This window comes from Montipora capricornis, chromosome 2 (assembly GCF_036669925.1).
Source record: "Montipora capricornis isolate CH-2021 chromosome 2, ASM3666992v2, whole genome shotgun sequence".
NCBI classification, from domain to species: Eukaryota; Metazoa; Cnidaria; class Anthozoa; order Scleractinia; family Acroporidae; genus Montipora; species Montipora capricornis.
The window spans coordinates 49,245,889-49,259,508 of record NC_090884.1 but is presented as its reverse complement, the minus strand read 5'-3'; the positions used below and the strand labels follow the sequence as shown (position 1 = coordinate 49,259,508).

The window sequence follows — 13,620 nt, the reverse complement described above, 5'->3', positions numbered from 1 at the left end:
GACAAGACACAAATGATTTGCACGAAAATTAATGCAGCCAGCTTGGCGCCTTTTCAACTAGTCTTCGGTAGATACCTTTTTTTTTCGGCCTGATTATGCAGATTTTTCAGCCAAAGACTGAAAATTGCATGAAAGACTTTTCTTCGTGTGTCGCAGGTGGAAATTCATAATTTCATTGGTTTAAACAATCATAAGAATACTGTGTTTGTTTATTTATTATATCATTATTTTGTTTGTTTAGTAGAACCCAGGAGTTCAAATTATCTTCTGAAGTGCTCATGGTCACTCATGATTAGTTACGAATGATGCATCCAAATGATCCACCAGTATTATTTATCCCTTAAATATTTTTTTCAGCCAGATTCATTATTCCTGCTGAAAAGGGTTTAAAGAGGAACATTGCAAGGCATTAAGTAATATTAGCTTGCTGGGTGTACCTGTAATAAGTTATTTGTCTGTCGTTTGATTGAACTGTAACTAGGTCACTTGTGTTCATTTTGTGTTTATTTTTATTCCAATTATTTTCAACTTCTTTTCATTATCCTAATTACTATTATTTGCTTGTTTACCCATAACCAAATTACACAATTTCCTCATATTTTTGCTTGTGTAGTTGTGTTATCCCCACACATTTCTCTTACCTAATTCCTGTTGTGTAGGAGTGGTAAACTCCTTCTTCCCTTAGGTAAATCCTGTATTAGTGGGTAGTAGATTTACTCCCTAGTCTTATTTGGTTTTTAGTTATTTTTCTATTTTCCTGAAATCCACGATAAATTGGCTACCATTTACTCAGTAAGTTTAGTTGGTTCAGTTAATTTATCTGAAGAGGGTCAGTCTTCAAGACAAGTCATTTTCCAAGACTTGTGAGGTGTATATTATCAATAACATTTGGTATGTTATCAGTATTTTCCTATTTCTTTATTTATGCCTAGCCTTTAGTTTAGTCACTACACATAGCTTTCTGTTCTTGATTTTAGTTCTTAGCAGTGATTGCAAAATTTCATTTGCTATTGTCTAGGTTTATTTATCTATGTTGACCTTTAGTCTGGCACAGCATGTGATTTGCTGTTTTCCAATGAGTAATTACTATATTTTTGTCTACCGCTTTGTATCCTTTTGATTGCATTTGATTCCAAATGATCCGTTTGTTACCATTATTTCACAATTACTAGTTTCAATGTACTATTGTAGGATTATTGTGCTATTTTCAAATCCATGCTTCATATAATAGTTCTTGGATTATAACATTGTTTAGTTTGTTTACAATTTGCAGTCATTTTACTCGTTTTGTTGGTAATTTCTTTGCATTTTAGTTCGTAAGCATGTTCCTTCATGTATCAGCTATTTAGCATAGTTTTTATTGTTCAGCTTGTAAATAGTATCAATTTACTATGTTTAATCCATTGGCTTATCGTGGCTTTGTTTATTTGTTCGTTCCTGACTCTAATAAACTCGTAAAACTTGGCTCAAATTTGTTGTTCTTGCATCGACCGTTTTGGCCGTCTTACAGAACTATACTACCCTCTATTCTTCCCTTACACATCGATAAAGTAAGTGATGTATTTTGATATTTTTTTGTTTACATTCACTTGATCTCGATCCACGGTGTAGATAATGTTCTACGGAAAGACTTGGCAGTGGATAACCACATGAAATTAGATTTTGTAGAGTTACGAAAAATGGGGCGAGACAAGAAGGAAACGCTTGCAGACAAACCCCTGCATCATCAGCTGTCATAAATTGACCAAGAAAATATTTGGTCTTCCATAGTGGAAATTGAGCTTTGTGCAAGAGAAGGTTAAAAACAGGGGCACCCGACAAGAAGATAGTTCAAAACCACTTAAACATAGCATTTTTAAACGTATTTTAGTATTTAAACAGTAGATATAGGCATATTTTTATCCCCTAAAAAATTTTCATCTGTTCGGATTTCCTAGCTGAAAGTCTAGTGATCCGAAAACCTTAGGGATCAAAACTTACCTTTTCGAAAATTTCAGCCAGAAAAAAAGGCTCCCGAGAATTCTAGGTGACCTATTTAGGGTAAAAATCTGTTTTAAATGGGCAATTATACCATTTTTCAGATGTTGGAAAATCCTAGGACAGGCAGGCAAGCAAGAAATTTTTTGGACAAATGTTCCGAAAATTCTAGATCTCAAATCGTCTTCCGAACAGATATTTTCCGAAATTGACGTTGGGTGCCCCAGTAAAAAATTTGGGAAGGAAAATAACAGGCATAACAGGCATTTCTACACACGTGTAAATGAGCACCATTTCTGGGATAAAAATTATCATATTTTCAAGCATCTTAGTTTGTCTAAACATTGTCAGGATAATTGTGATGTTTCTTGCTTAAAATGTATTGAAAATGATACCTTTTTCTACCAACTCAAAATCAAGGAGAGCTTCCATATTCAGCAGATGAAACTGGCCAAACTCAACAAACAAGTTGATCATGTTGGTTTAGCATTACACTTTTAAAGTGGTACTACGACCAAAAAAAAATTTTGTTTTTCCTTTGGATTTAAAAACTATGTTAACTAAACACTAACTCACCCAAGTTTTAAGTTCTGATTTTAAAAAGAAACCTGTTTATTTTAGCTGGAATTTTTTTATTTATTGGTCCGCCATTAATAACTTCAAAATCTTGAGAGAGCTGGGTCGAGGAAAAAATGAAGTCAAACACTCACTAGTTTAAGAATGCAATGCGTGTGTACGCGTCCTAATTAATATGCAGCATGGGAGTTTCGGGCTTTCAGACTTTTCAACCCGTGTTTTGCGTATATAATAAATTGCATTTACACGCTGAAATTTTAAGCTAGTGAGTAAATGACGTCATTTTCTCTAGATCCAACTCTCTGAGGTCCAGTCGGCCAGTTTTGAACGTGAGTAATGGCGGACCATGAGATCCAAAACTTACACTCAAAATAAACAGCCTTTGGATAAAACTCAAAGCTCAAAATTTTGTCAGTTAGGTGTTAAGCAAACACGCTTTCAAAATCAGAAGAAAAAAAGGAAATGATTTTTTGATCATAATACCACTTTAAAATTTTACAGTTGTGTTAGTTACAGTATGTTTTCTATAATATCGTTGGTTAGTTTGAGTTTCACCTCCTTGTAAGGAACATTTAATCTACAAAGAACAAGCTTGACTTAACCTTTATTACATATTCATTCAATTAAAATATAAAAATTTCAGTTCAGAAGGGGTTTACAAATATAAAATTATTTCATAAAAGTAGGTCAGCAGCTGTACAATTTACTTTAAAATCATCTACAACTTCACTTCTAAAAAAGGGCTGGCGCGACCCTCTGATGCTAGTATTTACAGACTTTAAAATAGCGAAGGAAATCCTGGTACTGAGCCAGCTAATAACAACTGGGTAGCCTTCAAAGTCCTTCTCTGCCAATTTCTCCGCTAAATGCTTCATAAACATTTTGCATTCTCCACCCATCCCACTGTTGGTTCCAAAAATAAGGAGCCCATCCCGACTTCTAGCACCCTTAGTTGGTACTTTCACTTCTTCTCACTCTCCTGTTCCTTGAAAATTGCTGCAGTTGGTTTCCCTTGGTTAGTCTCGGAGTTGACATGCAACACTCTAACATCTAAAAATGCTGTCACTCTGCGCAACCAGAAGCCACCAGCCTTCACATCCAATCTCGCGTCGGAACTTGTTAGGGCTGATCTTAAGTTCATCACTTCATTGTTCAAAGGCCGGAGGTGAGGCTCCACTTGGACGTTCTTGCACACTTTGCTGAGTAGAGAGGCTAGTAGATTTCTCACTTCGTCATGGCTTTGAGCCACAAATCCCCCCTTTTTGCATGATAGGGCATGGCTCACCTATTGTGTTTTTGGTTATTTATCTTCTAGGTGCACCCCAGATTTCTGAGAAAGACTTCCTGGTTCTGATTATCAACAATGGTGGATAGAAAAGTGGACGTTTTGGAGTGGCATATGCAAGAGCTTAGCATTGCAAGAAAAGAGGGAGACAGACAAGGCGAGGGTTTGGCTTATTTCAATCTTGGTAACTACTATCATGCTGTAGCTCACTTTAATCAGGCCATAACAAATTACACAGAAGCATTAGCCATTTTTAAGAAAGTGGGTTTCAGGGCCGGAGAAGGAAGAGCTTATGGCAATCTGGGCAATGCTTATCGAAGTCTTGGTAATTTCAAGCACGCCATAGAGTACCACCATCAACAACTTAGTATTGCAAAAGAGGTAGGGGACAGGGCAGAGGAAGAAAGAGCTTATTGTAATGTTGGCAATGCTTATCAAAGTCTTGGTAATTTCAAGCAAGCCATAGAGTACCACCATCAAGATCTTAGTATTGCAAAAGAGGTAGGGAACAGGGCCGGAGAAGGAGCAGCCTATGGCAATCTCGGCAACGCTTATCAAAGTCTTGGTAATTTCAAGCACGCCATAGAGTACCACCATCAACATCTTAGTATTGCAAAAGAGGTAGAGGACAGGGCCGGAGAAGGAAGAGCTTATTGTAATCTTGGCAATGCTTATCAAAGTCTTGGTAATTTCAAGCAAGCCTTAGAGTACCACCATCAAGATCTTAGTATTGCAAAAGAGGTAGGGGACAGGGCCGGAGAAGGAAGAGCTTATTGCAATCTTGCCAATGCTTATCAAAGCCTTGGTAATTTCAAGCAAGCCATAGAGTACCACCATCAAGATCTTAGTATTGCCAAAGAGATAAAGGACAGGGCCGGAGAAGGAAGAGCTTATTGCAATCTGGGCAATGCTTATCAAAGTCTTGCTAATTTCAAGCAAGCCATAGAGTACCACCATCAACATCTTAGTCTTGCAAAAGAGGTAGAGGACAGGGCCGGAGAAGGAAGAGCTTATTGTAATCTTGGCAATGCTTATCAAAGTCTTGGTAATTTCAAGCAAGCCTTAGAGTACCACCATCAAGATCTTAGTATTGCAAAAGAGGTAGAAGACAGGGCCGGAGAAGGAAGAGCTTATTGCAATCTCGGCAACGCTTATCAAGGTCTTGGTAATTTCAAGCAAGCCATAGAGTACCACAATCAAGATCTTAGTATTGCAAAAGAAGTAGGGGACAGGGCCGGAGAAGGAGCAGCCTATGGCAATCTCGGCAATGCTTATGACAGTCTTGGTAATTTCAAGCAAGCCATAGAGTACCACCATCGACATCTTAGTATTGCAAAAGAGGTAGGGGACAAGTCCGGAGAAGGAACAGCCTATGGCAATCTCGGCAACGTTTATCAAAGTCTTGGTAATTTCAAGCAAGCCGTAGAGTACCACCATCAAGATCTTAGTATTGCAAAAGAGGTAGGACAAAGGGCCGGAGAGGGAAGAGCTTATTGCAATCTCGGCAACGCTTATCAAAGTCTTGGTAATTTCAAGCAAGCCTTAGAGTACCACCATCAAGATCTTAGTATTGCGAAAGAGATAGGGGACAGGGCCGGAGAAGGAAGAGCTTATGGCAATCTCGGCAATGCTTATCGAAGTCTTGGTAATTTCAAGCAAGGCATAGAGTACCACCGTCAAGATCTTAGTATTGCGAAAGAGGTAGGGGACAGGGCCGGAGAAGGAGTAGCCTATGGCAATCTCGGCAACGGTTATCAAAATCTTGGTAATTTCAAGCAAGCCATAGAGTACCACCATCAACGTCTTAGTATTGCGAAAGAGGTAGGGGACAGGGCCGGAGAAGGAAGAGCTTATTGCAATCTTGGCAATGCTTATGAAAGTCTTGGTAATTTCAAGCAAGCCATAGAGTATCACCATCAAGGTCTTAGTATTGCAAAGGACGTAGGGGACAGGGCCGGAGAAGGAGCAGCCTATGGCAATCTCGGCAATGCTTATCAAAGTCTTGGTAATTTCAAGCAAGCCGTAGAGTACCACCACCAACATCATAGTATTGCAAAAGGGGTAGGGGACAGGGCCGGAGAAGGAGCAGCCTATGGCAATCTCGGCAATGCTTATCAAAGTCTTGGTAATTTCAAGCAAGCCATAGAGTACTACCATCACCATCTTAGTATTGCAAAAGAGGTAGAGGACAGGGCCGGAGAAGGAACAGCTTATAGCAATCTCGGCAACGCTTATCAAAGTCTTGGTAATTTCAAGCAAGCCATAGAGTACTACCATCACCATCTTAGTATTGCAAAAGAGGTAGGGGACAGGGCCGGAGAAGGAAGAGCTTATTGCAATCTTGGCAATGCTTATCAAAGTCTTGGTAATTTCAAGCAAGCCATAGAGTACCACCATCAAGATCTTAGTATTGCAAAAGAGGTAGGGGACAGGGCCGGAGAAGGAAGAACTTGTTGCAATCTCGGCAATGCTTATCAAAGTCTTGGTAATTTCAAGCAAGCCATTAAGTACTACCATCACCATCTTAGTGTTACAAAAGAGGTAGGGGACAGGGCCAGAGAAGGAAGTGCTTATTGCAATCTTGGCAATGCTTATCATAGACTTGGTAATTTCAAGCAAGCCATAGAGTACCACCATCAAGGTCTTAGTATTGCAAAAGAGGTAGGGGACAGAGCCGGAGAAGGAAGAGCTTATTGCAATCTCGGCAATGCTTATCAAAGTCTTGGTAATTTCAAGCAGGCCATAGAGTACCATCATCAAGATCTTAGTATTTGCAAGGAAACAGAGGACCCAATAGGGCTGGCAACTGCATGTTATCATATTGGTCTTATTCATGAATTTGTTGGCTCCTTGAGCAAAGCTCTTAATTACTATCATCTAAGCATTTATTATTTTGATGAAGTTAGGCGTCTTCTTTGGTCAGAGGATGCATGGAAAATAAGTTTTCGTGACACAAAGGGTGTTGCGTACACCGCTCTGTGGAGAGCACTCTTGAAGAATGGAGAGGTTGATGAAGCTTTGTATGCTGCTGAGCAAGGACGAGCACAGGCTTTGGCAGACATTTTAAAGATGCAATACAGCGTTGATGAGAAACCTACAATGAAGGTAACTATCTCTTTGGTTATGAAAGATCTACCTTCACAAACTGTTTTCACAGCACTTGAAGGGAACACGATCAGCTTCTGGTTGCTAAGAGATGATATCGGGATAAATTTTAGACAAAAGAAAATCAAAAATGGAAGTGCCAAGTCTCTGATGAAAAGTACTTTTAAACAGATCAATGCGGGAACCGTTGTACGATGTGAGAATCGTTCGCTTTACAGACAACGCAGTGACTTCTCGAGCAGTAGGGAAGCTGTTGAAGAAACCGTTCAGTCCTTGAGCTTGTCTGTGCACTCTTTGCAGCCTTTGTATGATGTCTTAGTCAGTCCTATAGCAGACTTGATCCAGGGTGATGACTTAGTGTTTGTTCCTGATGGACACTTTTGCCTGGCTCCTTTTTCTGCAATGAGTGACTCTGTCAGGATCCGTACAATTCCGTCGCTGACTGCTTTAAAATTGATCACTACGGCACCTGACGACTTCCAAAGTAAGAATGAAGCTCTGCTTGTAGGCGATCCGTACTTGAGGGAAGTCACTTACGGCACTGGTGAACCCATGTATGGACAGCTGCCGTGTGCGAAAAAAGAGGTGGATATAATTGGAGAACTTCTGCAGACCGTGCCTCTTACAGGAAAAAATGCAACCAAAGCTGAGGTGCTGAAAAGAATGAAGTCAGTTGCTTTAATCCACATTGCTGCACATGGGGATGACAGATCTGGAGAAATTGCTTTGGCCCCAAATCCCGAACGCACAACCCAGATCCCCGAAGAGGAAGATTACATGTTATCGTTGAGCGCTGTTCAAGCAGTTCGTCTTCAGGCAAGACTGGTTGTGCTTAGTTGCTGTCATAGTGGCCAGGGAGAGGTAAAATCTGAGGGCATTGTGGGAATAGCTAGGGCTTTCCTGTGTGCTGGTGCCCGGTCTGTTCTGGTGTCACTCTGGGCAATTGACGATGAGGCGACCTTCATGTTCATGAAGAGTTTCTACCAACACTTGGCAGATAGAAAAAGTGCAAGTACAGCTCTTCACCATGCTATGAAATCTCTTCAGGAGACAAAGAAGTATTCGGCCATAAAATACTGGGCGCCATTTGTGCTAATTGGCGATGATGTCACCTTTGAGTTTGGGCAGCTCGAACACGAAAAGAATGGTAAGTGCTATTTAAATATAACTTTAATTATTTATTTCTTTGATCGTGAGCTGGCGGTATCATGAGAATCCTGCAATCTGATTGGTTCTGGGAGCGGGCAGTATTTTCCTATCTCCTGACCACGGTCATGGTAACTAACTGCGCTAAGCACATAGTGAAGTTGCAAATTGAAAGAGCGAAGTTTCAATTTGTCTTAATTGTTTTTTGCAATAGAGCAGTGTTATTGTACAACTTTCTCATAAAAAAAAAATGGATTCTGACGAAAGCTTTCACAGTGGAAACGAATTTTATTACCCAAATGAAGAGGATAAAGGGAGCAACGCTGAGGAAACTCAACCAAGCTTCACCATGAGTGTTGTACCTTCTAAAAATAGAATTTAGAAATAAATAAAAATGTTATTCACTAGCCTTGGTCGGTCCGTATTGGGAAAAACTGTGCCCTCTGTCTTGAGTATGGCCCTCCGCCTGCGGCCTCGGGCACAGTTTTTCCCAATACGGACCTCCCGGCTGGTGAATAACATATATTGACTGAATGGCTGTACTTTGTAAATGTTTTTAATCAGGAAAATGTCGAAAGGTGCAGGTACGTTCTTCACAGAGAGATGGCTTTAAAAACGGTTGCCAGAGTGGTTATTTTTACTCGAACTCATTTGGCTAATACCTGAATTAAATAATGTCTGCATTCACCGAGTTAGGTACTTCAGCTTCCTACAGATAGTATGATGGACTGACTGTGAAACTGATCGGTGATTGTCGATTGCTTATGTCAAGTAAAGTGAGTTATTGAGGTCTTCAAGCCTACATGTCAAAGCAACAGTGAATAGGAATTGTTGCTATTAACTAAGCACAAACAGTTGAATGAATTAGGATAATTGTTATAGACCGTATGCAAAAATGGCTGCCTTTAAATTATTCTTTTGTTCATATTCAAAATAGCCAAACTAACCTCGTTGGGGATAACAAATTCATTAGAATTTTTGTCTCAAAAACGAGCTTAGTTGGGCTATTTTGAATATGAACAAAAGAATAATTTAAAGGCAGCCATTTTTGCGTAGGGTCTGTATTATTTACTTGCCAATCAGAACGAAATTCGCTATTGCCATTTAACCCACTACTTGTTTCTTTCTTCCTTGTTTTGTTTTTTCAGAAACGATGTCCAAAACGTGAAAAACTTACTTGGACTGTGATACGTCGATATGTTATTTTCCTTTCTTCGATTATATGAGTTTTTGAAAACAATTCAATCATTGACACCTCAGTAGCAGTCAGACACAAGATATCATGCCATTATAGTTAAAGTACCATGAGATTTCAGTAGCATTAAGATACTGTCCAAGTCCTTACATTTGTGCCTTGTTTTGTAAGCATCTGTTCCAGGATTAGTTAATCACTTGATAGAAATCAGGGACTTGGCAAAACGGTTTGTTTCCATAACTGAGGATCTAGCCGTGGTGTTATTTTGGCCCTTGAAAATACTTCAAAATAATTGCAAGCTTTTGCAGTATGTTTCTCAGGTGAGATGTATACTCTTTAGCTTGCTATACCAACTTTCCATTTACAATATCATTAAGTGACAGTCTCGGGGAATGTGTATTTTCTGTGTTTCTGTAAGGTTGGCCAAAGCTAAATTTGCAAATTAATTGTTTCGGGAGGCAAATGTCTAATAGCTAAAAAACAACCTAGGAAAGTAGAAATGTTTGGAAATTACAAAAATTTTAATGTAGCATTCACATTTAAATGATATGGAAATTCCTGGAACAAATCGCTTTATTGTCAAAGGGTTTGAATCGGGCACAACATTGAGTAAGCCGATTTGTTTATTGTTTATTTTCCCGCAAAACTTGGTTCAAAAACAGACACTTTTCTGACGCTGATGAAGACTAGGACAATTTGGGTAAATCTAACTCTTGGGTGATGCACTCTTGCTAGGGCCTAGTACGAAACAAATGGAAAGTTCTTTACTTTAAAGTTGTACATGTTGATTTTGTGATATTTTGTCACAGAGGGACTGGACCAATGCAAAATAATTCAATGAAATGGGCGATTTCTTAAAACTTCTAGAAGGTAAGAAGGTGTGTGGTGCAAAAGTTGCCTGATCTGTTAATTGATTGTATGCATTTTAAACCCCTGGGGAGGTGGGACTTTGCCCATGCATATGCTTGTGGAAATTTTTTGAATTTTTAAAATGGTATGACTACCCGAGTCACGTCATTTCATACCATTTCGCACCATTGCAAACGTTGGTCAGTAAGTCTTGAGTTGACAAAGGTATTAATGGTAGAGTTGGCAAAGGGAAGCATTCCATCCTTTCTCCATGTTAAAACTGACAGCAGGATGGGCACTCACCTCCTAAACCGAGCGCCCCAAATCGAGACCAAGGTCTACGTGATGCCTATCAGTACTGGTCTACTTCTCCACTACCATAGTCATGTCGACAAACGATACAAACGAAGCTTATTAACAACTATGCTTGATCGCGTGTACCCATTTCTCGGAGGAGTGTGAACGCTTTAAGTCCCTGTTCTCACATTTGAAGTACCCCCAACACCTTATCAACTCTACCATTAATACGTTTGTCAACTCAAGAGTTACTGACCAACATTTGCAATTGTGCAAAATGGTGTGAAATGACGTGACTCGGGTAGTCATAGCATTTAAGGACCAGGATCCGGCTAACTTTGTTAAGGCTCAGTTGAAAGACTTAAGTCTCAAGCTCCAAACTACATCCAAACCCTTCTTTGTCAGTCGAAGAATTGGCCAAGACTTCCAAGAATGCGAGAACAAACCACAGCTGGTTAATCAATAGTGCGTTGTGTACCAGTTTCAATGTAATCTGTGCGACACAGGTAGCTATGTTGGCTACGCACGTGGCCATCTACATGCACGCGTTGATGGTCACAAGAGTACGTCATCCTCTGCACGCAAGCGTTACGATGAAGACCACGCGGGTGCTGTCCCTGAGGACATACCTCCTTTGCTGCTTTAGAGTGTTGAAGAAATGCGTAAACAAATTGGACTGTCTGGTTAACGAAATACTGTACATCAAAGAATTAAGACCACGGCTGAACGTGCAAACAGATTCAATCCGTGCTAAAGTTCTTGTTTAGCTCTTCTTCGCTTATGCAAATTTGGAGTATTTTGTACCTGTTATGAACTCGCATGTTCATTTCCAACTCCTTGATAATGATGGCGTCATGAGGTCGCCGAAACGTCGGAAGTTTAGCTTTTTTATGGCTATTTTTTACATCTCCGTATTTCAGTGTTTTCATCTTTATTTGGTAATTTAACATTTATGTTTCCTGATTTATTTTTAGGGGATTTAACAATCATGTAATTAGTTTTCTTAATATTTATAGAGAGCTTGTTTAGTTCGCACCATTCTTTAATTTTAGCCAGCTCTCCATTATTTAGTTTTTCAAAATCTCGAATAGAAGGTGATGAAGCGAAAACATTAGTGTCACCAGCAAAAATCCTAAAGTTCAGTTTATCAGAGCAGTAAAAATGTTGTTTATATAAAGTAAGAATAAAAGAGGACCAAGGGAACTACCCTGTGGTACATCACATTTCATTGTTTGTTTGTTTTTGCCATTTGGCCAAAAATCGCGATTTTTAACACTTTTTGAAAAATCGTTATTTCTCTTCTAATACGTCTTATTTAAAGTGTTTTTTTATAGCACAAATCTATGATAGTTAAGTTTTCCATCCATAGAAATTAGGCTATAAGGTGACTTGTATTTCCTAGTTTTTTGGCCTTGCGAAGTTTGCCCAAAAATGATTTGAGGTTAGGGTTACAGTTAGGTTAGAATAGGTCTATCCCGATTGGGCTGGCAAACTGGAAAATGGTGCTTCAAAAATGGCAAAGAAGTGTTTAAATAAGGCTCGACTTTTGAAAAAGGTGCTCGAAATTTACTGATTTTCATCAGTATGCCTGTTTTTTTTTTTGTTAAAAGAAGAATTGCCCTTTCGTTAATGTCTTTTGAGCAAAAAAAAGTCCTCTGTGAAATATACTTTAAAACCTAAGATGATTTCAAATTGCTTCACTTCAAACGCAACATTTCAACCATGTAACTATTTTGGTGTTTAATTAAAATTCAAGGGTGTTCAAGGTTTCGTACGCGCCTTTTTACATGTGCTGTACGAATACGTGAGAAAATCCTGCAATCTTAATACAGATTGAAACTGTTCGTTAGTGACTTAAGTTTCTTTTGGAAACATTATTTGTTGGAAAAAAATACATGGTGGTTGTCAAATCGTCATTGGCAGTTCTTGGCCAAAATACTTACCCACTGGAGAAAGTTATCTGGCCTTTGAACTACTCGCGCCATATGCCGCTATCCATATTTTTTTCTCATCGTGCGCATACACATAGAAATCGTAATCTTATTCATAAGGCCCTTCAAGGCTTTCACTCCCAATTTCATTACCATTATGTTTCGAAATAACTGAATATATGTAATATCAACCGAATTTATGTCCCGTTCACTCTCCATTCAACCTGTTAAGGCAACTACTTACGGTCCTTACTCTTTCAATTTTTCACTGTTAGAAAACTTTGGAACTCTTTTCCTCTCCACATTAGATTACTAATACTAACTATAGTAAAGGAATTTAAACCACTCTTCTAAACGTAGATAAATTCATGTGACTGGCGACTGCTGTACTTTTTGTAAATAGTTTCGATTTTTATCCTAAATTTTGTATCATAGTTGTAGTTATATTTCTTGATTGAAACAGGTTTTCTTGATATACGCTCATATTTCCTACCAGCCAATCAAAACTCGCGTCTGGCTACAGAACCAATTAAAATTCGTGTGATGTCACAGCCGTGTTTCCATACTCTCATTTAAAGGGACACTGTCACGGGTTGACATGCGCAGTAGCATTCACTCTCTCCGAGACTTGTCACGCTCGACCGGCATTATGGAAATATCGGTAAGTTGAAGAATTCTGCATATATTTTGCATTAGATCAAGTTTATCTAAAGCAAATGCTATCTTTATCTAAAGCAAATTCCCCTCTGTCTTCGACCTTTCGTTTCCGCCCTGAGTTAATGCGTTTACCGCCATGTCCGGATCCTCCGCTAGACGCCATTTTGAATTTGTGATTGCTAGTAACTTGAGAAAGTCAGGCTGACTTTTTCAAGTTTCGATCAGCTACACAAGCATGCGCAGACCGTGACCGTGTCCCTTTAACGTCGGTAGTTACTTCAGTTACGAAACTGGTATCAATGGAAGCGAATGGTCCGCCATTTACCCCCCTCTCTGAGTCAGTGCTCCGTTTTACGGATATTTAAAGCTATAGCTACACGGATCAGAGGAAAGTCGAAACAGACGTTGAAGTCACCGAGGATTGAACCGGGGACTTCTCGCTCCGAAAGCCCTGCACTAGCCATCTGAGACACGACTGCTCCTCCTCCTCCTATTTTAAATGCGTCAGAGGACTGGACACTGTATGCGACGTCATGTGACGTCAGACAAAAACCATGTGCTTTTGAAGAGAAGTTGTAACGCTAAAAAGTCAAGTTTAAACT

The 13,620-nt window shown here is 39.3% G+C and overlaps 1 protein-coding gene across 2 annotated transcripts in view; it reads left to right on the top strand.

Moving 5' to 3' along the window:
- Nucleotides 1–9,526, top strand: part of LOC138025384 (tetratricopeptide repeat protein 28-like) — a 40,580-nt gene extending 31,054 nt beyond the window's left edge. For both annotated transcript variants that reach the window (XM_068872603.1, XM_068872608.1), the window contains 2 exons: nucleotides 3,869–8,090; nucleotides 9,238–9,526. In XM_068872603.1, the coding sequence (XP_068728704.1) occupies nucleotides 3,917–8,090; nucleotides 9,238–9,257 (4,194 nt within the window). In that variant the 5' untranslated portion in view covers nucleotides 3,869–3,916 and the 3' untranslated portion in view covers nucleotides 9,258–9,526. The remainder of the gene's footprint in view (nucleotides 1–3,868; nucleotides 8,091–9,237) is intronic.
- Nucleotides 9,527–13,620: the final 4,094 nt, after the last annotated feature.